Genomic DNA, 27,135 nt, shown 5'->3' with positions numbered 1-27,135 from the left:
GTAAGAATGCGATAGTTCGAAGACTTTGATAGACTTGGGGGTAGGAGAGGTATCATTCAGACCAATATTAAACTAATGTGGTCAATACACGCATGCTTGACCTGCATATCGAGCTATTCGATTCGTATCTATTCTCGAGCATCAAAGATAAAATGAAAACTTTTGGAGAAAATCCCATAAACTCCATTCCATCCACGTTTCAAGCCAGACCCTGCTCCTCGATGAACTCGCATGGCCATGCGCCAGGGATATCACAATGGAAGTGGTAGAATTTAGGAAAAAGGTGGGGACCGGAAATTTTAGTATACTCGCTAGAAGAGAGCCTGACAGACAGACGTCTACTTCTTCCCACCAAGCTTGGAGAGGAAGTCTTTGCCCTTGTCAACAAGGCCCTTAACGTCACCCGGGGTAGCGCCTTCCTGTCGCTTGGCCTCGTCGCTCTTTCGCTGATTCTGCTCGCGCGCAATTCGCACTTCTTCCTCACTTGGGGTGACAATATTTGCAGCTCCCCCGCGGCCGAAGTGGTGCGGACCCTCGAAGTCTCGGTGAATAGGCGCGTCGACGTCCTGGCTAGCGCGAGCGAGTTCAGGGTGCATTGGGTCGTTCTTTGCAATGTTGCCAGAGCCGCCTCGTCCTGTCGTGTAGTGATCGGATTTCAGGGTTGGGGTAATGAGGTCGTTAGGGTTAGTGTAGGCATTGGGGTCGTCTTTGCTGATGTTGCCTGTAAAGTGTCATTAGTAAGAGGGGTTTGTGGATTGGTGGGTAGGAAGGACGGGAAAATGGCATTTTGGCTGGAACCTCGACAACAATGGATTGAACATAGGGAGAGGAGAACTATGAATTGGGTGAGAGGGAAAGTAAGCTTACCAGCCCCTCCGCGGCCATGGGAAGCAATACGTGAGGAATCTCCAAAGCCCATGCTGCTTGAAGGAGGAAGAGTTCTGAGGTTCTGAGAGATGAAGCTCTGTGAGACAAGGGCGTGACACAAGCAGGTTCAAAGACAAGCTCTTGTAAGAAATAGAAGAGGGCGATGAAGATGATTAAGTAGGTGGAAGTGGGATTGGGAAAGACAGGGAGGATATGACGCGACCTTCTGCGAACAAGGCAGCTCTTATATACCTTCTCTTGGCTCCTCTCGCCGCAAGCAAAATGGCAATGAGGACCACCCGGGACGGTAAGGAAAGCACGTCAGTCAAGCGTCCTCCCAGCTACGCGGCCGGGCAAGAGAACGAAGCAGCAGCCAGGAGTGTGTCACGAAGGAATCATCATTTTCTGCCCCTCAGCGTGACCAGCTAGGCCCATCTATTCGCAGGTCCGGGCCTCGTGTTGCCCTGACGAAGCCGACGGCATCTCGAGCAGCTTTCTGTTAGCAAAGAGTTAGGGAATTAGCAATGGACTGTGACCGCCGGGCGCAAACAGCGTTGCGTTTTTGGGCCCTTGGGCTGCTTTCGGAATTCCTATTAGCTAATTTAACACTTTGGCTCCGTCTTGGAATGCACGTTAGAGTGGCCGGACTGCAAGCACATCATTGCAGGCGAAGGTCATGCTGACCGCGGGGAAATTGTTGACTGTGTTGCGTGCGGCTTTGGTAGAATATCACTCGCGACGTTGCCTTGGAAGGCTGCAGGGTGTGGCCATGAGGTGATGTTATCGAGCTGTGCCACGACGAGACTCGCTGCAGAAGCAAAGACAAGTTGTGTAAGCGAGGGATTGCCAAGACTTGTGACATGCAGGTCCGGATCTTTTTGTTGGAGAAGGTCTTTTTTCGTCGAAATTCTTCTAATTATCTCCACTCCATTCTCAGTATCGTACACGGCAGAAACACGAAACAGTAAACAGCAGATATTGTACAGAAAGAACCAACCCATCCCGCGCCGTCCCAATGTTAGTCTTACAGCCGGAACAATCGTTGCCCGAGAAACCCTCTGACGACTTGAGCGTTGCGCTGTCATTCTATGAACGCCATCAATGCAATCCCATATCCATACCCGTAGCCTAATGTGTCCATTGTTGTTCACACAACCGTTCCGTTGATATGTAGCACGGTTTAGAGAACACAATCGATTCGCAAAATCCCAACGCCAAATACTAATGCATTACCAAACGCTGCAGCACAACCGATCTGATACGAAGATGTCGAAGAAACCCCAAGGTATTGGTCGAAGCAGGAAACAGGAGTGACGATTCGAGAAGTACTGAACGACAAGAGGGTGATAAGTGGTGAAAGGAATGTCAGGTCTCTCCGTGCTTGAGATGTGGGTTGACTGGAGAGCCGTCCGGCGCCGATGATATAGAAGAATCATCAACACATCCATCATGAGTTATAATGGAAGAAAACCTTGAATAGGTTAGCTTAGGGATGAGGTAGAAGGCTGCTTTGCCGACATACTATCTGAGTTGGAATCGTTAACCACCGTCTCGTGGTGTGGGTCCGCTACCCTCTTTGGATAGGAACATTTCCGAAGATGATGTGGATCGGATCAGTTTTGTTTGGTGTGGAGCTCCCCCGTCCCGAGGGTCTTTGGCGATTTTGAGGTTGAGGGTGGGGATATTGATTTTCATTGTGAGGATGTGGGAGGGAAAATATGCTTTCAAGTAGAAGTGGTTTGGTTGTGTAGGTGTGGCTGTATGTCTTGGCTCCTGTTGATTGATATGTAGGCACACTTGAGGGCTGTTTCTGTAAGTTTGAAATGTCTTGTTGGCAAGGCACAGGGAGATTTATACAATGGGACATCCTGAGGCCGCCACCACAAAAAATGCCTTATGAATTGATATTCAGCTTCTCAGGTACAGGCACCATCTGCCTTTTCCTGGCTATGACGCTGGGACGATTGCCGTGGCGGAAAGACGAGACTCATCTTTCTGTCAAGGTCCAATACGCTCCGACCAAAGGGGAAAGACACATCCGCAACGAGCGAATGAGGTGGGCGGGCTGCGGATTTGCACAGGGCGAACAGGCGGCAAACAGGCAGCCAAGCTTCTAGCGCGCTTCTCGAAGCTCAAGATTCTGGATGAGGCCGGTGTAATTGGGGAGTGACTTGCGCCTGAGGGCCTTGGAAAGCAGCCCCGGGTCATTCACCGTGTCCAAGCCACAGGGACAGCAAGACTTCGAGGCCGGCCGGCATTTGGGGCGACCATGAAGGCAGACGTGTGGCCGCGAGAATTCCAAGTGGAAATGAAATGGTTTGCTGCCTGCACGGCTGTGAAAGTTGTGGCGCAGCGCAACTGTGGCTTGGGCTTTCTCCAAGGCTCACTTCAAGGTCTCGCCGGATCGCTCCGAAGTGATCGTCGCTGCTGTTGATAAAAAGCGGCCACCGGTCCTTCGAATATTGTTCAAGACTGCTCCTTGCTGGCAAGCTCTTGACCGGCGGACGCACAGCCCTCCCCGAGACGTCTAGCTGGTGTTGTCTGGACGGACAAGGGTGTTGTGCCAGGCTGCGCCCCTGCGCGTTCCAAAAGAGGCAGCGCGTACTACCAGTCAACCTTCAACATCTGGTTGAAATTGAAATTTGAGACCTCGACGGAAACAGAAATGGGAAATGATACGCGTGTTGCGGCGGTGGGCTGGTGGATGGAAATGTTCGTACAACTTCGTGTTGAGAGGAAGGAAAAGAACATCGAAGAAAACGTGCTCTGAGGTGGGTTGTTGCAGGACGCTTGGTGGAGATTGTGGCTTTTCCAAATTGGGTTCCTGGTTTAGTCGGAGAACTCTTCGGGACTGTGGACAGAAAGTCAGCTCTCAATCTCTCAAACATTTCGATATGGCTGCTCACAAAGCGGCGCCACCACCATCTCGTGTTTGTGCGCCGGCGTCAGGGTTTTTTGGACTCATATTGTTTTCCGGCGTCTTGAGGTATGGGGGCGGCTTCGTTGGGCTAAGCTACGAAGGATTGAAGCTCTCAGTTATCAGGCAGAGAAGATGATGTCTGAGGCCGAATGATGGAAGGTAAAATGGAATTCACGGCGGTAGTTTGGTAACAATGCTTTTAAAGCTGGAACTTAGGGACTTTGGGTACTGCAGATGTATTCTTTAAATACTAAGATAGACCTCTGAGCTGTGAGTGTGAATATATATCCACATGGTCCCAGGGCAACGCACAGAGGAAAGGCAAGAGGGCAATGGCCAAGTGCGTTGGCCCTACTTACTCGCACTGAGCAGAGTAGTGAAGCTCTGCCAGGACAAGGACCCTACGGTGACTCAAAGTGGACATAACAAGACTGAGAAGACTCTGGCCCATTATTCTCTCAATCATATCCAATGAAGGCGGTACAAGTTTTCGCTTCATTTTCGGCGTCTCAAAAGATGCTAAACAGCAGGCATTCGGGCTGAGACAAGAGGGCGACGTCAATGTGGAACATGGAGCCAGGGCCCAAAATGGTTAGGCGGGAGCTTTGCCTCACATTTCTGATTGGACAGGGTTTGATGATGTATGCCGAGGGCTTCATGGAAGATCTATCTCGCGCCCCTCCATGTCGCCTTTTGTCGCCCTCACGCAGCAGTCGCCATAGCGATGCTACCGACCGCTTTATGTTGGCCACAGTTGCTCGTGACTGTGGCTAATTAGACATTTTGTCAGTTGTCGCAAGTCGCATCCATACGAGCCACACTGGTGCGCGCGCCACGCTGTCCAGTCGGGCACAACCCGCTTATGATGCAGGAACAGAGGCTTTCTCGCCGCAAAGTAGACCAGTTCACGCAACTTGTCGACCAGGCCGCCTGCTTCATCCTCCTCCTCCCCGAAACACGACCCGTCGCTGAGACAGGAGAGATCTTGCGGCCAACTTCTGCGCCCTCTTGCATCAACTGCTATTTGTTGCTGCGCCCTGGCCAGCGCCCTCCAGTCGACTTCACATCACGACTGAGTGCTCAGGTAAGGCAAAAGTAGGGCATTTGTGTGCAAAGCACACCTTGGGGAGAGCCCTGCGATTTGCCCAACTCTACCAATCTGGAAGCCTCGGGCAGTGCACGTTCAGCCTATGGCAACTGATGCCAGACTCGATGCTTGCTTCTTGGGGACATTGCTTTTGATTTCACAGGCCCTTCAGTTTGCCTTCTGGTGAAGTGGTGATGGTGTGGATGCTGAGGATGCTAAGATGGTCTGCACCTGTGATTTCGCCTGTGAGAGACTGACTTAGACCCTTTCATGTCATCTGTGTGATCGGAGCGGCTGCCTCTGTCTCTAAAGAGGCCGAAATTTCAGACAACACTCTTGCCAGATCTTTGAAGTTCCTTTTCCGTCAATCCCCCTATTCCACATGATAGCTGTTCGACACAGTCAGGAAGCCCACGACAGAACAAAAAGATTGATGTTGGACATCACAATCCAAGTTTGCCTACCGTACCTAGAGAAGGAAGCTTCCTTAGCTTCTCAAACTAACCTGTCTAAAGAGATATTTCCCCTGCATCAGTTTGAACCATAAACCGCACAACTGGGCCAAAGACTGCTGGGTGAGAGAACGCCTCGTCCAAACTCCCTACCAAACAAATATCGCATACTATCCATTACAAAAGCTTGAAGCGAAATATTGAAATTCCATTGAAGTCTTCAGGCATGTCAGAATTCAAATGTTCCTCCCGTTGGTCTCACGACCCCAGAGCCCATGATCACCAGACTCAGGGGCACCAATGCGGGGGCAGCTCATTGCTTGCCACAGCTTCACCACGTAGCTTCAATTGTGAGAATTCAAACAACTGGACCATGGCGACGCGCTACAAGGCATCTGCAGCGACGTTGGCACTTCCTACTCAGAACCTTGATGTGTAGCAGGTCGCGATGGTCGAGCCGCTTTTGTGAGGTTCTCGCTAGACTCGTGTTTTCGGACATTTCTCCTGTCTAGCGCAACCACAAGAGAGTTGGCCCAGCTCAGTCTAGAAGCTCATTAATCTATTTGACCCTCCTGCGTCTGCAACTTTATCGTCCTTGCGGCATCCTCGACCCGCGTAAACTCTGTACAGCTCTTGCCTCAACTCTGACCTCTACTCGCTTTTGTTCAGAGCGCGTCTATCAAACACACAGCGATCACAATGCGTCTCTCTGTCGTTGCTCTCCTCGCCACATTGAGCTCTTTGGGTCTGGCGCAACTCGACCAGCTTCCCAAATGCGCTGTGAGTTAGCTGGAATCAGTTCGCAAGACAATCGCTCAATGAACAACAGCAAACATGCTTTGGCAACAACTTGGGCGGCTGCAACGCTCTCGACTTCAAATGTGTCTGCTCAAACTCAGCATTGATCGCTGGGCTTTCATGCTGCGTTTCCCAAACCTGCACCCCGACAGAGCAAGAATGTCAGTATCCTGCTGCAATTTGCTCGCCCACTACTGACTCACTCTCGATCAGCAACCATCAAGGTCGCTGTCCAGCTTTGTAACGCATACCAAGTTTCTGTGCCGACATCTGCATCCTGCGCTGCCAGCCAGACTGGTGCCTCGACGGCCGCTCCGTCGGCCTCAGGGGCTAGCCGTAACGTGACCGCTGCCATCACTTCTGGTGCCTCAGCTGCGTCTACCGGAGCGAAGACCTCAGTTTCAGGGGCTGCTGCTAGTGGGCCCCCTTCCCAGGCCGGGAGCACTGGGGCCGCTCCTCTTCAGACTGCTGGCGCAGGCTTGGTGGGCGTTGCCATCGCTGGATTAATGGCGGCGCTGTAAACGGACGATAGAAGCCATGAGAAAATAATAGGAGATATAAGATGTTGGTATACTTGTTGCATGAATCTGGGATCGGACACTAAAATAGTTGATGGTCATCAACCGGATGTTTTTCCTGGAGGTGAAACTTTTGTCACAGAGAGAATGAGGATAGAAGTAATTGGAAGACGCTCCCCTTCTTAGTGCATATATACACTACCGTATAATGAATGCGTTACTATTTTACCAGTCATAATGCATACAGGCGCCGGTGAGCTGTGATAAGGGTCGAGTGACGATATCGGTTCTTCGGTAACTTGACACTTCGTGCCTGTGAAAGAAAATTGTCACAACTTATTCTGATCCACAAATAAGTGCAATTTTATCGATAAGTGAAAGACCCCTGCAAGTAACCGCCAAAGCGGGTCTCGTGCGTGTGGATTCGTTGGTGTCCTCAAGCCCATGCAGAGGACGACGGGCTCGCGTCAGCACTTGGAAACGTGCCTCCTTCATCAAACAACGCTTCCCCCACGCGACACCCACGATCGGCCTCTCTGCAATATCGAAGATGAAGAAATGGCCTCTTGTATAGGACAAATTGCTCCCATACCTTCAGGCAGCCTAGAATGACGACCAAGTCCAACTTCAAGCGAGCCCTGCCTCCGGCCCAGCAGTCGAGGCAACATGTCCTGGATTCGCTGCGGACCACGCAGCTCCTGGATTCGAAGGCGGTATTGCCCGCAGGTATACACACCCTAGCAGGTTATAACGGACTTTGAACTAAAAGATACAGAGCTCATCAACACGATCCTCGACTACCTGCCCGTCCCAGATATGTTCAGATTCGCTCGGACTTCGAAACGAATGCAGGAGATGGTCTACGATGACACGCGATGGATCCAGCGACTGAAAACCATGGGGTGCTGGAACGACATCGAAGCTCGTCAAAGATTCGAGGAGGCAATGAGGAAAAAGATGGAGGCTCAGCGGGCCAAAGATGAAGAAGCACGGAACGCAGATGCGGGGCCGAATAGTAGTGTTAATGGTATTGCTGGAGGCAGCGAAGGCGAACGTAAAACCAGCGTGACCCTTTTTGACGCTGGACTAGAGGAAGAAATGCAGCGGAAATCTGTGGATCGAAAGGTCAGGCCCAGGGCTACCACACTAGACAAGGGTTTCGACGACATGACTTTATCATCTCCCTCGAATGTTTCGGCCCGTCCGCAAGTACCCCCGCTTGATCCAAATATTGCGCTAAAAATTCTATCGCGAGCTCGATCCATCAGGGGGATGGCTAGGCAAGAGTATGGGAAAATATACGGCGCACTGGCGCCGTTCTACTTCGATCTCGCCCGGTCGAGGAGCCATACAGATCCCGTCCTTTTTCGGACATATCGAGACCCTGAGCAACAAGCGCAGATGCTAGCACAGCTGCAGACGTTCGCGAAGAGCGACTCTGCCCAGGGATGGCATCAGCGGGAAGAGAAGTTGGAGACTATGATAGGTATTTTCGAGAACGCCGTCCTCCGAGAGTTTGAGCAAGGATTTGAGACAAAAGACCTCGATGGTCGGATGAAGAAATATGCCCACGTTTTAGTCACCTTGAATGGAGGAGCTGCAGGGGTGGATTCCTACATCCACAATCACCCACTGATGTTGGATAAGGAGAAGCTGGGGAATCCTGCGGATTGTTTGCGACACGCTGGTCCTGGTCACATTTCATCAAGGCCATCGCACGACTTTTTCAAAGGCCTCGCCATATCCTTGAACGACGAAGCCGCCATCATTGATCGCGTTTTCCCCTCCTCAATCGATGTGCTACTCCCCTTCGTAGACCGCGTTGGAGAAGATATCATATCGGAATACATAACCTCACTCTTCGATGAAGCTCACGATGCCAGCATCGAGATATATCTCAAAGCCGTGGCAGGTATCTATGAGCAAGCTCTTCAATTCGCTATTTCTCTCAAGCCGACGAAAGGCTCAAAGCCGAATTTCAAAGAAGATGTAATGCACATTGTGTCCCGGTGTTTCGAACCTCATATCGACCTATACCTTCAAGAAGAGCTAGATTTCTTCAAACGAAAATCGGCTGCTGAGGTGGAAGTCTGGGAGAAGCGGTTGACAGACGAAGAACAGTCGACGGAAACGTTCTTTATGTCGAATGTCAGCCGCCAAGCAGCAAAGAAAGATTTTCTCACGTCTTTTAAAAAGGTGGTGATGATGCCTGTCAATGTTCTTCCCACAATTGGAGGTTCAAGTAAACCAGCACCTGCTGCACTCGGTATGAATGGCGATGCGTTAAACACACCCTCGAGATCGAGCACGCCTATCCCCGGTGAACGCTCTACTTCTCCACGTCCCCTAGAAGCTCCAACCACAGAGCTTGCTGCCAAAGCAGCTATCATGAATTCCCGTTTAGAAGGCATTCGTTCGTTATTCAGTATTGAGGTGGCATTGAACCTTATACATACAGCTAAATCGAGCCTAGAGCGAGCAGCGCGGTTTGTGCGGCTTGGTGGCCAGTCTGGCGAAGAAGCAAAGGAGCAATGCGAAAACATCTTCCTCGCGCTTCTCCAAATCCTTGGGGGTCGTCATATTAAGCCCGGCTTTGACAAGGCGGTCAATCACTTGTCAGAATACAAACCGCGAGAGGTTGCCGATCACAGCAAGCAAGGGGTTGCGCCGCTTGTTGCTTTCCTCGAACTGGTGAACGTGGGCGATTTGATTCAGCAGATGGTAGATGTGTTCTACCTTCAAGAATTAGTGGCCGCCAATTTGACCGATCGGGATGATTTTCTGAGTCCAGCATGCAAGGAAAAGAAAAAATTTGAGCAGATGCTCGATGAGCGGGTCGCTGCTGGTCTGAACAAGGGCATTGATGTGCTTATGGATGAGGTTGAATTCCTGTGTGGAACAACGCAACTGCCGACGGACTTCAATCCTACACCGGGCGCAGACGGGACAGTGGAGATGCTTGACATTGGCCCTAGCCATACCGCGAGTAAAGTAGTTGATATTGTGTCGTCGCACACCAGCATGCTCGTAGGGAGCACAGACAAGAACGTGCTAGACGTCTTCAACCAGGAGGTCGGATTGCGTCTATTTACTGCATTATGCAAACATCTCAAGCGGCAAAGAATCAGTGTTGACGGCGCAATCAAGCTCATCAGGTAAGCTTTCAACTGGGATCACCCCCTGCAGAGTTCCTTTTCCTGACTTGGGACAGCGACATGAACGCCTACAACACATACATTGCATCGCTGCGCAACAAATCGCTGACGCAGTATTTCACCGCACTGCGGGAACTATCACAAATCTACTTGATTGCGCCGGACCACGCAAAAGACATTGCAACAATCATTGCTGACTCAGACCGGTATCATGGGATCTTTAGGGCTGAAGAAGTGTATGAGTTCGCGGAGCGTAGGGCTGATTGGTACCAGCTCAAGCGAGAGGTGGAGAGGCAAATGTACGGCGTCGGATGCGCCGTGATGTGAATAGCCGCGTCAGATTCAGATTCAAATTCAAGGTGCCCAAATTCATTGTCTCTTCAGACAAAGCATGCTGTGGTGGTTCCTCTCGGTGGGAGCGATTGTGGGTGGCTGCAGGTGGTTGATGCGGTTCCCCAGCCTCCTCCCGGCTCAAGCCCGGCTCAAGGCCAGCATGGTCCTAGATTGGCTGGTTCCTGTAGCGTCACCTCCAACCAACAGTGCATCTTCACCTTCACTTGTCGCACGCGCACACGCACGGAGCATGCAAGCCGGCCTTCTCTCGTTCACTGATGCTGCCTTCACCAAAACTCTCGCCTGCCCCAATTTAGCTTTTCTCTTGTCGCGCTGTGACACAATCTCCCGCTGCTTCTGCGGAATACGAGCCGCTGCCCCCACCAGAGCATTTACCACATACCCTTTTGAAGCCATCTGATCACCATCCTGCCATCCAACTGTCTCTTCCGATCCACGTCCACCACGTCTCGAAGTCCGGGCCGCGGCAGGTTCACGCCGACGGGAATATTCTCCGATCGACGTCTGGCAACTTATTTCTACCTTTTCGGTCCCTTCCCTGCTCTCGAGCGGCGAGCGGAGCTTGAAGATCGCCAGCCACCATGACTTGTAGGTCTTCCTGCTCACTATCGCAGCTTTCGGAACAGCGCTGACCCGACATGTATCCAGCTCTCCCCCCGGAAGTCGAGGCGTCGTACTCGGCCATCATTGACAGCATCCTTGCCGCCAGCGATCTAAACACCATCTCCGCCAAGCGCATACGGAAGGGCCTGCAGGAAAAGGTCGACTATGATATCTCCCACCAGAAGGTATATCTTGCTCTATTATTCTGTACTATCTCTGGACTATGCTGAAATGTAATTTCAGGAGCAAGTTACGGCCCTCATCATGGCGCGCTTCGACAAATTCAACAGTGAGCGCAACGGCCCCCCCGACCCCGAACCCGCAGAGCCCATCCCCACCATCGAGCGAGCAATTCCTGCCACAAACGGCACCAAAGCGCCTGCAGCCGATAGCTCCGAGGGTAGCGCTAGCGCTGCAAACTCCAAGAAGCGCACTCCCGACGACGAGTCAGCAGTGTCAGAACTAGAACAGAGCGCGCCAAAAAAGAAACAAAAGAAGAATAAGAGTATTGAGGAGGACGATGCGGCATATGCGGCCAGATTGCAGGCCGAGGAGAATCTGAAGTCGAGGGCGAGGAGCACAAGGGGTGGGAATACGAAGAAGCGAGTACCAGCGGCGAAGAAGAAGAGTGGAAAGAAGAAGAGCGCGAATAAGGTCAAGGAAGAGGATGATAGTGATATTGGCTCGGGCAGTGGAGCAGAGAAGAAGGAGGTAAAGCGGACAGGGGGTTTTCACGTATGTCTCCCATAGCATTGTGCTCGAGGGACTCGGAAGCTAACAATCTCTACAGAAGCCAATGACACTATCAGCGCCGCTGTCGGAGCTCCTAGGAGAGACCAGCGTATGTCAATCTCCCATTTCCCATTTCCCCTGTTCCTGACGCATGCGGCATAACTCTTCACCGCAAGTCCTCTCTCGCTTACTAACACACGTCAGCTCTCACGACCCCAAACCGTCAAGAAGATCTGGGAATACGTCAAGGAGCGAGACTTACAAGACCCAAATGACAAGCGGCAGATCCGGTGCGACGAAGCCATGCGAGCCGTCTTCAAGCAAGACCGTGTGCACATGTTCACCATGAACAAGATTCTGAACCAGAATCTGTACGCCCAGGACGAGTAGTATGGACACGATGCTGTAGAGTGCGTCTTTCGTGAGCCCTCTCTCTCCACTACAAGAGTCATTCAAGACTCACAGCATGTCTCCCACGCTATTTATGACTGGAACCGGTTCTCCGCGTTTCTCACGGCACCTTATTTCATCTTTTCACAGTGTTCAATTTCTCTCACATTCAGCAGCATGGCGATCTACGGTGTTTCTCGATCTCTTTTTAGTTCTGAAATTTGGCGCGTCTTGGACCGGCATTCTCCACGCCTGCCGCCACAACATAAGACTTGGTGGGTTGGACTATGGTTCTCCGGTCTCATCTTCTTTAAGTCTTTGCTTCTGATCTGATCCGAGTCAAAGCCCTACGTAATCATAGTGATTATATCTTATTACGAGTTGCACGCACACATACACCACAACACAGCGGAGTTTTCTTGGGAATGCAAAAGGGAAGGGTGGGTTTCCTGGATCATTGAAGCGAATTTATTTCTTGCAATCGTGGGCGTTGCATGCACGGAGAGAGTCATTGCTGGGGGAGAGAGGCTGGAGTTCAAGATTCGGAGGGACGGGGGGGACGATAGTTACCAAAGTTTAGTGCACTCAGTGTAGCTGCTAGCTTGGAGTTGAGCTTGAGCTTGAGCTTGAGCTTGGTCTTGCTGCTAGATCCTATAGACGAATGAGAATGGGAAGGTTCAATCATTGATGTAAGTTTGTGTAATGTAATTATCACCGAGGAAGTGTGGAGATGACGGAACTGGAGGTGTGTCTCTGGACTGTATTATCTACCCAGTTGTATCCAGCGCGACTATTCATCCATACGGGATAAGGGCTTGGATAAGGACTTAAGAACCGCTCGCTCAATAATCCACGCTAACCCCCGCGCCCATTGCCACTTCAGTACCTACAACCACCCAAAACTAGCATTCCTCTCTACTTAATTCTAACCTTCAAAACGCCCTCCAGTGCATCCACCGCCGACTCCACGTACTCCCTCGCAAACCCCCTCATCTCCTCCTCCCCCATCAACCCCACCAACGCCTCTCCCACTACCCCAGCCTTTGCATGCTTCAACACACTCTCCAACCCCCTCTCCCTCAGCGCATCGATATAGCTCTGCGCCGCGTTTCGGACCGCAGTATAGCAGTTTTGAATCGCTGTAGCAACTTTGTCGACCCAAACCTTCTCCTTTTTCACTCGAGAGGGGGGAAATTTGGAGAGTTTGTGGAAGTTGCGGACCTGGTCGATGAGCTTGGCGTACACGAGGAGGAGTTCGAGTTGGCCGAAGAAGTACTGGAGATAGCCTTCTGTTGGCATTAGGTTTTCTAGGACGTGAGTTCCAGGGGTGTTATTAGATGGGGCTGTTTTGGAGATTGTCATTTCGTGCTGGAATTGCAGCTCTGCACAATTTAAAGAATGAAGGATGTTGTCGAACCTTGCCTCCACATCTGCCATATGCTTTGGGGATTCTGTGATGCGCTTTGTATCGCGGAGGCAGTCTCCGAGGGCCAGGACATTGGACCAGTCGGCTAAAAACCAGCTTTCGACTTGAGCGAAGTTGTCCACCAAATTAGACTTCTTCCATTCCGTCACTTCCTCGCGGAATTGCTCGTGAAAACGCTCGGACCGAAGCTCTTGGAATGCCAGCATGCATGCTCTCTCCTGTGTCTGAAGAAAGTCGACGATCCATTCGATATTTGGGTAGTTGTGGAGCCATGTCTGCCAGTTGAGTTGCTCCGATTCAAACTCGTAATTCTGAAGAACGCTGAAGTCGCGGTTGTCCGAGATATTGCGGAAATCTACGAAGGAGTGGTTAGCTGCAGGTATGCTTTTCTAGTGGGTGTTCGGGTTCGAAGTTGGTATGGAACGTACTGCCCAAGTCGAAGTCAAGCGACGAATCTACAATTTCACCCTTTAGTCGCGCAATCCTTCGTCGTTCAATCAAGCAGAGGTGCTTCGTCACGCTCGACCGGAGTTTCTGTTTGAATTGGAGGAGCTCGAATGTTTGGTCATACTGGAAGTTTTCTAAATCGGAGTAAATAAAGTCTCCCACTCTGTTCTCCATTCTCTGGATTGTGGAAATAACTTTGGCCAGCTCGGCATCGGGATACGCAGGGGTCTCTCCAACGGAGTCGAAAGGATGGCTTTGTGATATCCGAGATAGGAGAAAGTATGACAGAGTATCGTTGAGGATTTCTTTGATCTGGGCATGGCGGTACTGGTCAAACGCGATGGTGCCCAGGCCAAGGACCGTGTGTAGTCGAGTGGAGAGCAGGATCAAACCACGATCTTGTTTCCCAGCTTCGTCAGCAGTCATGTGGAGGGCGAGAAAACCGGCTTGGACTAGCGCTTGTACTCTATCCCCCTTTTCGCTCAATGGTCCCTTCTCCCTTCGGAATTCTGGATACGCATTATAAAGCTCTTGCAATTTCAGCATAGCCATTATAGCTAGCCAACCAGGCCTAAATCTGAAGGATGGGTCTTCTTGCACTTGAGCGGCAATTTTGTAAAGCCGGATTGCATTGCACACGAAAAGCTCTGGAAGATTCGTCGAATTATGCGTCTCATCCATTCTCGCTCGTGAGATGTTCAACATGTAATCAAATCGCGCGACATTTATTTCCGTATCGAGCCAAGTTCTCAACGACGCCTTTCAGTTGATTAGCGAGGATCGAGAGTGCAATGCCGGCTTAACACCGTTGTAGCCTTACAGTAGACACGTTCTCTGGATATGATATGTATCCCTTTGGGGACGGGGTGATGGTCCACAGGAATTTCTCTTGTTCTTGTCGACTTAGGCGTGCAACAAAAGGATGAAGATCACGGAAACATGCGTTCGTGTGATGGAAGTGGACCCAGAAATCCTCGCACAGGGCGAGCAACTCCCTGCGGTCGGCGTAGCTAACAACAGCCATTTTCGTGAGGTCCTCATCTCGGCCATTGAATCCCATCCCTTCAATCCTCGATCGCAATTCATCATTTGCTATCGCCTTTGCCCTACATAAGTCAGTTCAGTGTCACAACTCCAGTTTGGCTGAGACAACGTACTTCGCCTCTGGGAACAGTCTGGACAAGGCTTCAATCATGCTGCCCCAGAGTTCCCAGTTCCTCGCAAGAGTTCGGAGCTCGCTTTTGGCGTTACCATCTATGGCCGCTTTAACAGCCCCGAACATTCTAGCGTAGAGTATCCGCCATTGCCCTTCTGCCTTCAAAGATCGAAACATTAAGCGCTGGGTCTCGATGAAATTTGCGTCCATGATGTTTCGTATAGCATCTGGTGCGTCACTCCAAAGCTGGGTTAATTCGAGACCAAGCTTCTGCCGTTCAAAGATTTGTGCCATAAATCGCACATCCCTACTGTCTTGTATCCGAACCGGATCGTTCTGTTATGCGATTAGATGGATGTTTTCAATATGAATAAAGGGTTTACCGGAGATTTCGTTGTGTTTTGGAATGCCTGCAGCATCTTTTGATGTGCAACCCGTTTCTGGATTTCAACGGCGGGCGAGATCGCTTCAGATGAGGCACACTTTTTCTCATATGCTAGTTGATTGGCAAGAATAAGTGCAAAGGCAGCTCTCTTCTTATACTGGGGGTTTTCTTGTAAAGCTTGGGTGACACTCTATCAAGAATCAGTACTAAGGGCACAATGGGTAATGGAAGAACAAATGATCGTGGGTGACGTACCCATCTCACGTCTTCCCAACAGTCCTCTTCCATAGCCGTCACAAACAACTTGGACCATAAGTCCAGCCTAGCTTTCCGACTATGGAGAGACTTAGCTGCGCTATGCCAAGCCTTGAGGGCTGCGTCACCCGCAGAAGACAGATTTGACGAATTAGGAATATTCGCAATCCTTGTTGCCTCTAAGATAACGAAGTAGATATAGCTAAGTAAGCTGGGATCCGTTGTTGGTGGCTGTCGTGTACACAACGGTATCAAGATATCCTCGAGAACCTGGGGTGCTGCGATCCCCATCTGAAGCCAGATATCTGCTTTCCACGACTATGCCAAGCCATTAGCCCAAAGTCGAGATAGCGCAGAGGATAGGGTATGCGACGATACCAGGAGGTAGGGGTCATTATGCCGCTTTTTGAGTTGTCTGCCGATTTCAGCCAAAGCGAATTTTGGTTTTGGGTAGTCACGCCGCAGCTTGTTGAGCTTCTCCCAGTTGAGCGCCATGGCGACGGTTGGCGTGACTGCCTTGATCGGGAATGAGTGTCAGCCGGAATCAAATATATAATATAATAACGACGGAATAACAAGTTGGTGTTGAAATTTCGTGGAGAGTGAGAACTGCGTCGAGTTGTAGAAAGTGCCTCACTTCGAGAAGGTCAAACCGAGGCTCGTGTAAACCTTCCTTCGCCCGCCTCGCGCCTGCTTTCATCCTGAATAACATATTTGCATAATCACCGCCATGGCACTAACACCAGTTGTGACAACTAGATCAACACGGTCTAGTGCATTTAAGGAATATATGTGGGTTGCGTTCAGTGTAATAACCTATACTACATATAATACAGTTTTCCTATCTTAGTAGTTCCTTCTCCTATGTCCTGGAGCCCAACCATACACCAAGTCCATCCAGTAAAGATATAATGTGATCACTCATCATGCTACTCTTCGCTCGCCAATGGTGGAAAGAGCACACCCTGATACGAGGTACCTAAGTCAACCATAGGCGTCCCGTATTCCATGTCGCACCCAGGCCGACAATACTCGAACGTTCTACGCGAGTCGTCGACGCCCAGCATATCAAGCAGGTGTTTTGCTTTATTGGGCATGTATGGCTGCAGCAGAATACCAGAGATGCGGATACCCTCGGAGGCGAGGAAAATGATCTTGTCGACTTCTTCGCCAGGATTGCCTGAGGCATAGGGCAAGATTTTGCTCCACGGCGCCGACATCTGAAGGAATTGGTTTGTCTAGCAATGGTAAGAACATGTATCGGGTTGAAAGGTTGGGATCGAACACTTACACCGCGTACAAACTCTGCTAGGAGGCGAACTGCCTTGCGCGGATCATATGACTCTATCGCCGCTTCAACGTCGGTTGCCATCGAGCACAATGTATTCTTGTAGAACCGTGAGCCCGGACCTTCTTGACAACCCTCTTCTAACTTATCACCGACTCTCTCAATGGCTCCTCGAACGCTCCAGCGTTTTCCTCGCACAATCCGAGAGACTAGATTGCCAAGAGAATCGTTTAAAAACTTGTTATACATTTGGATAATGCGGATGTTATCGTAATCTGCATCCTGTGTAAGGCCACCGTCATGTGCTAGATAGAAGCGCATGACGTCCGGTCCAAATCTATCAAGAGCATTGAAAGGGTCGACAACCTTGCCAGTTGATTTGGACATCTTTGAACCACCAAGCGTCCAGTGGCCGTGAGTGAGGATCTGCTTCGGTAAGGGGAGGCCGAGCGCCATGAGAAAGGCGGGCCAGTAGACACAGTGAAAGCGCATAATATCTTTACCAATGACATGGCAGTCCGCAGGCCAGCCTCCGACACTCTCCAAGCCAGGTTGCCAGGGATAGCCTACTTTGTTGACATAATTCATAAGAGCATCGAGCCAAACGTAGATGGTTTGGGTCTCGTCATGTGGGACCCGAATGCCCCAGGTAAGACGACTAGAGGGACGCGAAATAGATAGATCCTCGAGGCCGGACTCCACGGCTTCCACAACCTCCTTCATGCGATGTTCTGGTGATATCCAAGAGGGATTTGCTTTGTAGAACTCGAGAAGAGGGTCCCGGAAAGCAGAGAGACGAAAATGGTAGTTCTTCTCAGAAGACCACTCCACCTCACTACCAGTTTCGATCGAAGTCTCGACGGTGGTCAGTTTTAGGGGAATCTCGCCTTGATGACTACTTACCATGATTTTCCTGCCCGTGGGAGGATCAAGGTACAACTGAACCGCAGATTGAGGGTAAAATGCTTCGTCAGTGATAGAATACCAACCGTCATGTTGCGATGTATATATATAACCCTTCTCTTGCAATAGAAACTATCCAAGATCAGCTCGATGCCCAGCTCAATGGCATCCTTGTCATACCCAAGCATAACCCACGGCATCCTTGTGTTCTTTATCCGTTGTCCGGGCAAAATGATCGTTCGTAACGTCGGCTTTTCGTGCAAGTTCCTCGAGTGATGTGAGTTGGTGCACTTTTTGTCAGGGACCACTACATCGTACTTTAAAAATCTCGGAGCCTTTGTCGCAAAACGGTTTCGGGTCAATACCCGCTTTTGCAGAAGCTTGCTGGACCTTGGATGATGTTAGAATAGACATGGGTAGGCCTGGGGGTTTCGCAATTACTTTCAGACCGTGTTCATCGGTGCCGGTGCACAGTATAGCCTTATTTCCCTTCAATTGCTGCCATCGTTTGAGTATATCCGTAAGGACCATAGTATAAAGGTGGCCGATATGAGGGGGGGCATTGACGTAGAATATCGGCGTCGTGATGTAGTACGGCTTCTCAGTGGAAGGTTGGGATGAGAATTGTCGATTGCGAGTTCCGTGAGTCTTGCATGACCTGCAGACCCATGGCGAAGGGCGTCGTAGGCGGGCATTCCGAGAAAGAGGCAAGGCTAAATTGAGGGCTCGTGTCCGCATTCTTCTACAATTCTATTTACAACCTGAAAGTCTATCAGACTTGGCCGTGGATCTGCTCTGTGGTCTGAGCTTGAGCTCTGGAGAAAACGTGACTTCGGGAAACTTCGCGAGGCTGACTCAGCACTCAACATCAACTCTTGCGCGACTTTGGATTCATTCACCCTCAGGTACAGTAAAATTCTTAATAACCCCATCTGCTTACCATGCTATTGGTAGAAATTAAGAATACTCATGCTTACGATTCTATCCACTTCAATTCACTATTCCTACTGAGATTAACTCCGCTGGTCAGGCTGTCCACTCATGTTCCACACCCTTATATTTCGATTGGCACATGGTATGCCAGCTCACTTTTTGATTTGCGCAGCCATTCACTGTGTCCTCGTTTTTGAAAGCACCACATCCCTCGGGTCGTTCCCGTGGCTTTCTGTCGGACCATATCATCAAGACTGTGTCTACATGAATCCCAATTGAAACACTGAACCGGAGTTCCCGAGAGCATGGCAACGATCCTGGAATGAATATATTCAAAGGAGAACCATTCTATGGAGGGGAATTTGGACATGGGTACCGGATGGGGCCATTACCGACTACACACATAGATCCACAGCATCCACTCCGCAGTGGCATTAATTATCCCCCCCTGTCAACTCTTCGGATTGGTATTCTAATCGGTATTCTGATCGGTATTCTGATCGGTATTCATCCGTCGAAACAAACACCTTAAGCCGTGCTCTCGGTAAGTAGGGCGAGTTTCGTGGTGAAGCCGTGCCAAGACCAAAACTTTCCATTCAGTCTATTCAGACCCTAATCAGGCAATCAGCACGACCTCGCCCTTGTTCACTTCACCTTCCAGGACTTATTCTTATTCAAAGAAATCGATATCTCCTTTGTGTTTTCCCTGCCGCGTGCCCATTTTTACGAGTTATGATCAGGTTTCTCGAAGCATCTGGACCAGTTTCGCTCGCCGATGTCGATGTTTAGGGCCGAGGATTCACGTCGAGGCAATCTTTCACTGACTTCTATTGGTCCTTATTCAAATCTATTCAGGATAAACCCTCGTTATTGGAGGGAAGCCACACCTTCCTAACCCACTTCCCTTTATCACCCTTCGCTCGTCACTCATCATTCCCTCTTTATTGACCTTATTGAGGTCAAAAAGCCTCTTCTCTCCATGCAGTCCTCCTTATCTATTTAAGAGAGACTCCGAAGCATAAATATCCTCCTCCTCTAGCCAATTTCAACTCGGCATCGTCTCGAGTCAATCATTTTGGCACAACAACTTCCAAACGACTACGATCATTCATCACATCCACCGATCCCACAATCCTTTAACATGAAGCTCACGAGCATCATTATCACCACTATTCTCGCTGCCACCGCCTACGGTGCTGCCGTCTCTGAACCCGAGGCCCGTTGCCGTCTTGTTGGTCAGCCATGCTCCAAGCGTGAGGCTGAGGCTGAAGCTGCTGCCCGCTGCCGTCTCGTTGGTCAGCCATGCTCCAAGCGTGAGGCCGAATGCTCCTTCGGTAGCTTGACTTGCTCCAAGAAGAGGGAGGCTATTCCCGAGCCGGATGCTCGATGCAGGCTCGTCGGCCAGCCCTGCTCTAAGGCTAAGCGTGAGGCCGAGGCCTTCGCTATGTCCCATCCAAACGAGGGTGAGCTAGATGCTCGCTCGTGCGGCATGCCCGGCCAGCCGTGTGACCGTCTCAAGCGTGCTGCTCTTGCGGCTGCGGAGGCCCTTGCTTCTGCTAGTCCCGAGGATGACTCCATCGAAGCCCGTCACTGCCTCTTCGCTTCCCACACCTGCCAGAAAGCCCGCCGCTCGGCCGATGCCCTCGCTGAGGCCGTCGCCAAGGCCTACGCTGAGGCTTTCCCCAGCGCTGAGGCGTTCGCCAAGGCCTGTGCATTTGGTGACGAGATTTGCGAGAAGATTAAGCGCTGGGCCGACCCTGAGGCCCGTTGCCGTCTAGTCGGACAGCCTTGCTCCAAGCAAAAGCGTGATATCATTGCACGTGAGGCCATTTCTGAAGCTGGTGCCGAGCTCACCAAACGCCGTTGCCGCCTCGTCGGCCAGCCATGCTCTTAAACGTCTCGCCGAGCCGTTAGGAGTGTGGTGGTAGACGTTGACGCTCGTTGCCCTGTCTTCGCAGCCTTTCTCGCTGACGCTCAAGTGTTCGATCCCTCAATCCGATTCCAATGTCAACAATTGTATATCTACAACTTTAGTAATGCTTTACACACTGGCTCAAACGACCTTTATCCTTCCTCAAAGGCCAGACTTGTAGAGAAGGATGGCATCTCTTGGCTCTTTTACAGTTCATAGACTGGACAAAAGCCAAAGTTACTAGTCTTATTATGGAGAAATGGTTTTTCGCCGAGGTGACGAACACAATTACTGTAGTCGCGCTTGATTGGTGGTTATCTTTTACTTGGATTTATGCTTTTCTGAAAAGATGTACGTAGTTTAGGTTGATGGCAGACGGTCAAATTCACCGTGCAAGCTTGTCCGAACGATATTTGTCGGGCTCTTACATCCCCCATCAATCTTTTGATGTGATGTTATTGAGTGAAGGTCACGTTTGGAGTTCTTCCAATTTCTGGAATATTGTACTACACTGTCCCATCACAAACTCATCCACATCTTCACATGTGTTCTACATCCTCTTCTTTCATACACCCACATACCAGTTTCCCCTCCCGTGCACCTAGACCATAGACTCCATTACCAACTCACATGTCTGACGACCTTCCCTTCATGTATCCAACCTCCCGAGCCTAAGCTCTTAGCGTCCGAACTCTGTACAATCAAACAGAACCCCCTTTTTCCGAATGTCAGCAAGCTTTGCATTGATTAGATGTCCTCTTCCTAACCTCGTAGGATAAACGTTGAACGCACAGATTTAGCTTTCGGACATGCCTGAGTTATCGACCCCGTTTGGGGGGACTAGGGGAAGGGTGTAACTGGTTATAGCCCCATCAGCTTTCGCATCAGCACTTAGGCTGCGAAGGAAAAGAAAGATCCACAGGAAGACCCTGAAGCAAGGGGATAGTTTGCGCAAATACTGTACGTGATACTCTGAGCCACTCCACGTCATAGCATTGTGCGTAAGTCTTCCTAGCTTGCCTTGTTTTCCTTCCCTAGTTTTGTTTGCGTGTCGCGTTTTGAACGGAAGGAATCGGTTATGCCGTTACCGTTTTGCGGTGTGGCTCTGAGGCTGAGCCAAACGGCTTAATGCGAGCGATGTACAGCCACTTCATGCGATGGAGATTTAAACACCGGCATTGAACGTTTCTGAAACGCCTGTGCCTTTTACTAGCACTGATATCCAGAACATTATCGAGTAAATTAGCAGACTTTGTTCCTTTGGAATCGCGAAGTACGTGTTAATTTGTGCTACGAATCTTTCAGAAAACTTGAGATGGGAGGGCGTGTTGATTTATGCATGCATATCACAACCAGTTACTTCGACATGCAGGTTCAAGTACATAGGACAAATTCTCACAAATCAGGATCCCTGATTGTTAAATCATTCAATGTTTCATTTCAATATATCCCCTATGTTCTGTCGAGCGTCCTTCAATCATATCACCACACTACTTTTCTTGCTTTATCAAGGAATGAGTGTTGAAGAGTCCAGTGCAAATCCAATCCAACGCTATGCGAAAAAGGCTACTCATGCTTCATCCGATCCATTACCTTCCTGAGTCTGTGTGTGAACTCCCTGATCAAATCCTCGGTTCCTCCAAACTTATGTCCTAGTCGTCTCAGACGGAAGAAGATATGGATGTATGTGCAATGCAGATAGATGATGAAAGAGAGAAGAAACTCGAGAGGGTATAATGGGCAACAACAGAGCCATCGCGAAGCGACTCCGATGACGGAGATCTAAAATAGACAAAAGACTGAAAGGGACAAAAGCACCAAGCATGAAGCGTGCGGGCTCACTCGCTCGTTTGCTAAACATGCATGTCGGCGCCAAAAAGCACACGTGCAGCGCAGAAACGATAACCGGGAAAACAAACTCAAAGACGAAAAGCCACCCAGTGGTCATTCTAGGGTCATTAGTTAGTACTTTGTCTTCTGCCTGCAAGTCTCATGCGGCATAAACACATGCTCGTCTGGAATTGGCGCAGCGGAATAAGACAGGTAACTTTCTAGCGCGGTAGAGAAGTTCTGCTTGTAGAATATGTGCTTCTTCAAACATCAGCTCCGTTGACGTTAACCTCATACCCATCGCCTTTCGCCTTCAGTGCTTTTGCGAGCATCAGTTCGCGCATCCAGTCGATGCGCTCGTCGCGCGTCTTCACCGCAAAATGGTGGACTTTGCCGTTGGCCATGACCCGACGGATCTCCCCTTTGCCTGTTGCAGTAGGCACGAGCTGAAATTCGAAGGCTGTGGGCACACCGTTCTTATCCTTTCCGTGGTGTCCTGAAGAAATTTTCAGGGCTCGAAGCTTAGCAGAGAGCTTATTAGAGGCAAGAGACGAGCAGGCGACCGCATAGTCGTCGACATCAATAGTGTGGTTTGCGGAAGAGGTTGGTAGCTCGTTCGGATGCATGGCAAGCGTCGTACCATTTAGACGGAAATGGTGGTCTTGCCACTCATGGCGGAGAAGCTTGGTGCGACGCTTCTTCATCCAGCCATGATGATTCACACCGTCGTACACAAACCCTCCCTTAAGCGCATTCTCGGGTCTCGCAGTGCTCATTGGTGACGAACCTGCGCTGTCGTCGCCCGAGAACTGCGTTTCATGCAAGGTGTCGGAGTCATCGGAGTGACCCACGGGACTGAACACCTGGTCTTCGTTAAGCGCTGGTAGAGCAAGTGATGGTCGTCGCCACTCGACTCGTGACCCAGCTCGCTGCACCGGGTCTCTGTATTGCATGTTTGGTGGTACAGACTGGGTCGTGTCACGCGAAACAGGCCCAACTGGAATGGCGGTTACTGGTGCGTCCATCTCGGAGAAGGGTGTGCCGAATCGGTATAGGCCGCCCGGTGACGCGGTGCGGCAAGGTGAAAAGGCAGTGTCTAGTGTAATCTGGGGGTTGTATGGGGCGGTAGTGCGAGTGCCACCGCACGGGGGTTGTGCGGACATTGAGCGGGGTGGTGGAATGCTTAGTTTCGGAAGACTCTTGAGATTAAAATGCGGGGCCGGAGTAAATTCTGGCGGATGCAGTGCTGGAGGCGGAAGACAGGTAGGGTCAAAAGACTGTGAGGAATGAGCTGACGTTGATGCGGAGAAAGTGGAGATTTGTTGGTAGGGTTGCACAATTTGAGGTTGTGGTGGGAACAAGTCTAGTGGGGGGGTCGGAGGAGCCTCTATAGGGGTAGCAGTTGTGTAAGGCTGTTCGACACCTTGAAGGCTGAGGAAATGTCGAACATTATCTTGGGGGTCGCGCGAGTCCAGCTTCTGTAGCATGTTCTCCTGGAGATTAAATTCAGGCAGCTGGCCTGGTCCCAATAAATCGGACGATGCTACCACAGATGGGATTGCATCTGATGTTGGACGGTAGACATTTTCGATGGCACGATGCGCAGTTTGGGCGTTCCCTGGATCTCCTGCAATGAAGATATGACCTCCCTTTTCTGGTGAAATGGGGAATCCATGCTCTTCTTGAAGTCTGGCGAGCTGTCGCTGCTGCTTTTTCCATTTGGCACATCGCTCTCCTTTCGCGCACTTGTGTGGCTTTGGTAGTAACTGTTCAATGGCAACAATGGAGACAGACTCGGCAGGCGTGATAATATCATCTGCTCCGTGCCGGTGCCGGCGGCCTCTTCTCCTTCGACCACCTCCAGGGGTGATTGGTGTTTTTACATCGTCCCCATCGCATTCGTTGCCACCTCTTGACCTGTCACGGTGGCGCCGTTCACGATTCTTGCTCTTTGACCGGTCTCTTGCCCCCGTGCAAGGACGGCTGGTGTCCTCGAAAGGTGTTGGCGCTGGGGCAGTCGGAGACATAAGACCGTCGGCTATTCGGAGCGAGTCGATCTGATTCCACAGTTGGTGACGTTTACCAAAGGACGGGATCTCCAGCTCCTTCAGGTCATCGAATTGAAGGTCAAGCAGAACGGCACCAGTGATGTCGTGTGCCTCGAACTTGTCGATAACCTCTGAGTCGAAACCGTTCTGGTACATCCAGGTAGCGACCTCCCGGGAGGTCCAAGCTCGCACTTCAGCATTGTCAAGGTGGGCAACAGCAGAGGCGATGTTATTGTATTCCCTGCGGGGAACAACTGTCTCAGGAGTCGACTCCCTAAAAGAAGTTTGGAGTCTTGAAGGAGGCTCTTTGGGCAGGAGCGGGGATAACTGTAGCGCAAAATCATACGGGAAGTCGTTTGAAGATTGCGATGCTCTGAATAAATGCGGGCCTTTTGGGCCTTCGACTGCCTTCGGTAAGTACCACTCGCGGGCGAAGGGTGCTCGGGAATCAGCGTCCCGTGGCGTTTGCACTTCTTCAAACGTTGATATTGTTGTCTGACTTCGACGGTTCTCATTCTATCAAACGTAAGCTCGATCAATTGGGCGATGATAGATTGTGAGACGTACTGAAGATCCAAGACTGTACTCCTCGAAGTCGCTCGAATCATCCTCAATGTCGGTGTATGCATCGCTAATATGAGAAATGGGCCGCTCCAGCGACGTTCGCGCAGAAACAGTAGAGACGAAGAATGACTGCGATTTTCCTCTCTGGAACATCTCTACGCCCGGTTCCAGCGGGGTGATGGGTGTCATGGCCTGCTGCCACGATGTCAGTGCCCACCTATCGATAGAGGAGTGCGGCAAGCAGACTTACCATGATGACGGAACACACAATTTCGGTGGTCGGGAAAAATTGATTGTGCGTGCTCTAACAATGGATTATCGTGAATGTCACAATCATGGTACGCACAATGAAGCAGCACAACGAACAAAAGACGGGGAAAAGACCCTTCGGGTTGAGGGCGCTTCCGGGTCTTTTTGTAGAAGCTGACCGACTGAGTCTGATACGATAGTTGGGTCGCAAAAATGGCGGGCGATATTGTGACAGTCCGGCCGCTGCAGAGATAGCACAATGCTGGCTTCTTCCACCCAACGAGGGCCTCGAGTCCAAGACAGTGACAGCCCCCGCCCAATCCTCGCTCGGAGCTTTCCCGCCAACATGCATCCTCACGTTTCGGCGCTTAAACAGGGACGTTGAGAGGGCTGCGGGCGCCCATTCGCTGGAGGTAAAGTGCAGATGGACTGAGTGGGAGCTAAAATGGCCTGATATGGTCTTCCATGTCCATTAATAGGGCCGAAACAAGAAAAGAATGAAGGCTAATATGGGGGTCGGCGGCGAGGGTCACGGTTCTCGCTTCGGCACGAGGGCGAGGCTCGAGGAGACGGTAGATTTTCGCACCTCCGCCCACACGCGAATCCAGGACGCAACTCACCTGCCCAGAGCGTGGCCCTCGTTTCAAACCACCAGAGCGATCATGGTATCCACCATCCACTCCGAGATGCAGATCTGTGTGGTCAGGAACCGTGATCGCGTGCGGAGCAGACTTCTCGTTGTGCAGCCACAGGTAGTACGTACTCCTCAACAGTACTCGCTGTCAGTCGTCGCTGTCGGGCAGTCAAATGACTTTGCCGGCCTGGCTGCCAGCGGTCGCCGTCGACGGGTGGACTCCAGAGCCCGGTGGCGGCCAGTGAGGCTTGAGGTTGGGTTTAGATTTGAGGTTCGCACGGAACACAACCGGACTTTGAGTGTTGGCACGAGTCTTCCAGCTCCACTGCTAAGGGCTTTCTTGTCACGTCGCACGGCCACCCGAACCGGCAAGCCTCATCTCAAGCCTTCATGCAGCGAACAATATTGGAAACATCGTTAAGCCCAGGATTCAAGAGCCTTTCACACGGCTTCGTGCAGGATGCACGCCACACACGGACGCAGATGGAGGGGAGCGCCTAGCAGCATCGCAGAATTCTGATGCTGATAAGTACATTGTCGTCATACTCCAGATCCCAAACGTGGGGAACGCAGAACACAACTTCCTGCGCTGGCCTCTGTGCAACAGATATCAAACATCGCCTGCTCGCCGTGCAACATGGGCTTCACTTCCGATAGCGGATACGGCGACTCATTACGTTAAGCAGCGCAGGGAAAACACGACTTCACCGTTCTCCGTATCGGTTCTGGCCTTTGACCGCCTTCCAGCCATCGCTTTGTTACCTCCCCACGGGATGCCGTGCGAGAGCTTGCGATGGAACCATCATCAACTCGAGAGCCAACAATGTTGCGCAGAGCTGCCACACTCTCCTCACATGACTGACAGCTAATGCGGCCTTTGATCTTTTCGGTCCCTCGTGCTCCGCTACCACGATGGACCTTTCAAAGCGTGGTCGAACAAGACGAATCAGCATCCAAAGATGGCTCGCATCGCTCAATTACCAAACAGCGACCAACGAGGCATTATTCGGCCGCACCCACCTCAATTGTTACGCCAAGATAGACCGCAAAGTCAATCCTGTTGTGCTACAAGCTGCGCTGGTCGTGAACGCAATGCCGATTCAGCGGTCCTGTTGCCGGTCTCAACAAGTTCGATATCAAATCCGCTCAGGTGCGCATCCTGCTGCGAGTAGATCTTCCAATCGAAATGTGGACCTGGCTTGCGGTTCCCGCGCTACCCTGCCGTTGAG

The 27,135-nt window shown here is 50.9% G+C and overlaps 10 protein-coding genes across 10 annotated transcripts; 5 read left to right on the top strand and 5 right to left on the bottom strand.

The window, feature by feature from the left end:
* Window positions 1-40: 40 nt before the first annotated feature.
* Window positions 41-1,247, bottom strand: BDR25DRAFT_301398 (uncharacterized protein). The gene is made up of 2 exons (XM_033689563.1): window positions 868-1,247; window positions 41-721 (listed from the first exon to the last, which is right to left on the bottom strand). The coding sequence occupies exons 1-2, from the start codon at window positions 917-919 to the stop codon at window positions 339-341; spliced, it is 435 nt and encodes a 144-aa protein (XP_033551597.1). The 5' UTR covers window positions 920-1,247; the 3' UTR covers window positions 41-338.
* A 1,093-nt stretch (window positions 1,248-2,340) lies between these two features.
* BDR25DRAFT_111794 (uncharacterized protein) lies at window positions 2,341-2,902 on the bottom strand. Its single transcript, XM_033683584.1, has one exon. The coding sequence runs from the start codon at window positions 2,732-2,734 to the stop codon at window positions 2,435-2,437; it is 300 nt and encodes a 99-aa protein (XP_033551596.1). The 5' UTR covers window positions 2,735-2,902; the 3' UTR covers window positions 2,341-2,434.
* A 429-nt stretch (window positions 2,903-3,331) lies between these two features.
* Window positions 3,332-4,033, top strand: BDR25DRAFT_301397 (uncharacterized protein). Its single transcript, XM_033689562.1, has one exon. The coding sequence runs from the start codon at window positions 3,762-3,764 to the stop codon at window positions 3,921-3,923; it is 162 nt and encodes a 53-aa protein (XP_033551595.1). The 5' UTR covers window positions 3,332-3,761; the 3' UTR covers window positions 3,924-4,033.
* A 1,794-nt stretch (window positions 4,034-5,827) lies between these two features.
* BDR25DRAFT_301396 (uncharacterized protein) lies at window positions 5,828-6,847 on the top strand. The gene is made up of 3 exons (XM_033689561.1): window positions 5,828-6,106; window positions 6,156-6,285; window positions 6,338-6,847. The coding sequence occupies exons 1-3, from the start codon at window positions 6,026-6,028 to the stop codon at window positions 6,643-6,645; spliced, it is 519 nt and encodes a 172-aa protein (XP_033551594.1). The 5' UTR covers window positions 5,828-6,025; the 3' UTR covers window positions 6,646-6,847.
* Window positions 6,848-7,130: 283 nt separating this feature from the next.
* Window positions 7,131-10,161, top strand: BDR25DRAFT_255154 (uncharacterized protein). Its single transcript, XM_033686340.1, has 3 exons — window positions 7,131-7,368; window positions 7,418-9,797; window positions 9,854-10,161. The coding sequence occupies exons 1-3, from the start codon at window positions 7,251-7,253 to the stop codon at window positions 10,122-10,124; spliced, it is 2,769 nt and encodes a 922-aa protein (XP_033551593.1). The 5' UTR covers window positions 7,131-7,250; the 3' UTR covers window positions 10,125-10,161.
* Window positions 10,162-10,640: 479 nt separating this feature from the next.
* On the top strand, window positions 10,641-11,965 carry BDR25DRAFT_111750 (SWIB-domain-containing protein). Its single transcript, XM_033683582.1, has 5 exons — window positions 10,641-10,739; window positions 10,800-10,939; window positions 10,998-11,489; window positions 11,545-11,595; window positions 11,691-11,965. Exons 1-5 carry the CDS (start codon window positions 10,733-10,735, stop codon window positions 11,874-11,876), a joined length of 876 nt encoding a protein of 291 aa, XP_033551592.1. The 5' UTR covers window positions 10,641-10,732; the 3' UTR covers window positions 11,877-11,965.
* A 616-nt stretch (window positions 11,966-12,581) lies between these two features.
* On the bottom strand, window positions 12,582-16,148 carry BDR25DRAFT_111755 (uncharacterized protein). Its single transcript, XM_033683583.1, has 7 exons — window positions 15,924-16,148; window positions 15,546-15,863; window positions 15,289-15,480; window positions 14,907-15,241; window positions 14,570-14,855; window positions 13,731-14,508; window positions 12,582-13,657 (listed from the first exon to the last, which is right to left on the bottom strand). Exons 1-7 carry the CDS (start codon window positions 16,038-16,040, stop codon window positions 12,792-12,794), a joined length of 2,892 nt encoding a protein of 963 aa, XP_033551591.1. The 5' UTR covers window positions 16,041-16,148; the 3' UTR covers window positions 12,582-12,791.
* Window positions 16,149-16,474: 326 nt separating this feature from the next.
* BDR25DRAFT_322910 (uncharacterized protein) lies at window positions 16,475-18,267 on the bottom strand (the record flags this gene model as incomplete). Its single annotated transcript, XM_033692068.1, has 6 exons — window positions 16,475-16,783; window positions 16,837-17,688; window positions 17,737-17,868; window positions 17,917-18,003; window positions 18,055-18,126; window positions 18,178-18,267. The coding sequence occupies 6 exons, from the start codon at window positions 18,265-18,267 to the stop codon at window positions 16,475-16,477; spliced, it is 1,542 nt and encodes a 513-aa protein (XP_033551590.1).
* A 1,543-nt stretch (window positions 18,268-19,810) lies between these two features.
* Window positions 19,811-21,049, top strand: BDR25DRAFT_384113 (uncharacterized protein; the record flags this gene model as incomplete). Its single annotated transcript, XM_033697853.1, has 1 exon — window positions 19,811-21,049. One exon carries the CDS (start codon window positions 19,811-19,813, stop codon window positions 20,561-20,563), a length of 753 nt encoding a protein of 250 aa, XP_033551589.1. The 3' UTR covers window positions 20,564-21,049.
* A 1,580-nt stretch (window positions 21,050-22,629) lies between these two features.
* BDR25DRAFT_111699 (uncharacterized protein) lies at window positions 22,630-25,522 on the bottom strand. The gene is made up of 3 exons (XM_033683581.1): window positions 25,274-25,522; window positions 25,027-25,218; window positions 22,630-24,975 (listed from the first exon to the last, which is right to left on the bottom strand). Exons 1-3 carry the CDS (start codon window positions 25,274-25,276, stop codon window positions 22,675-22,677), a joined length of 2,496 nt encoding a protein of 831 aa, XP_033551588.1. The 5' UTR covers window positions 25,277-25,522; the 3' UTR covers window positions 22,630-22,674.
* Between the last annotated feature and the right edge of the window lie 1,613 nt (window positions 25,523-27,135).

Source organism: Lindgomyces ingoldianus, assembly GCF_010093535.1.
Source record: "Lindgomyces ingoldianus strain ATCC 200398 unplaced genomic scaffold BDR25scaffold_6, whole genome shotgun sequence".
NCBI classification, from domain to species: domain Eukaryota; kingdom Fungi; phylum Ascomycota; class Dothideomycetes; order Pleosporales; family Lindgomycetaceae; genus Lindgomyces; species Lindgomyces ingoldianus.
This window is presented reverse-complemented; position numbering and strand designations above follow the sequence as displayed.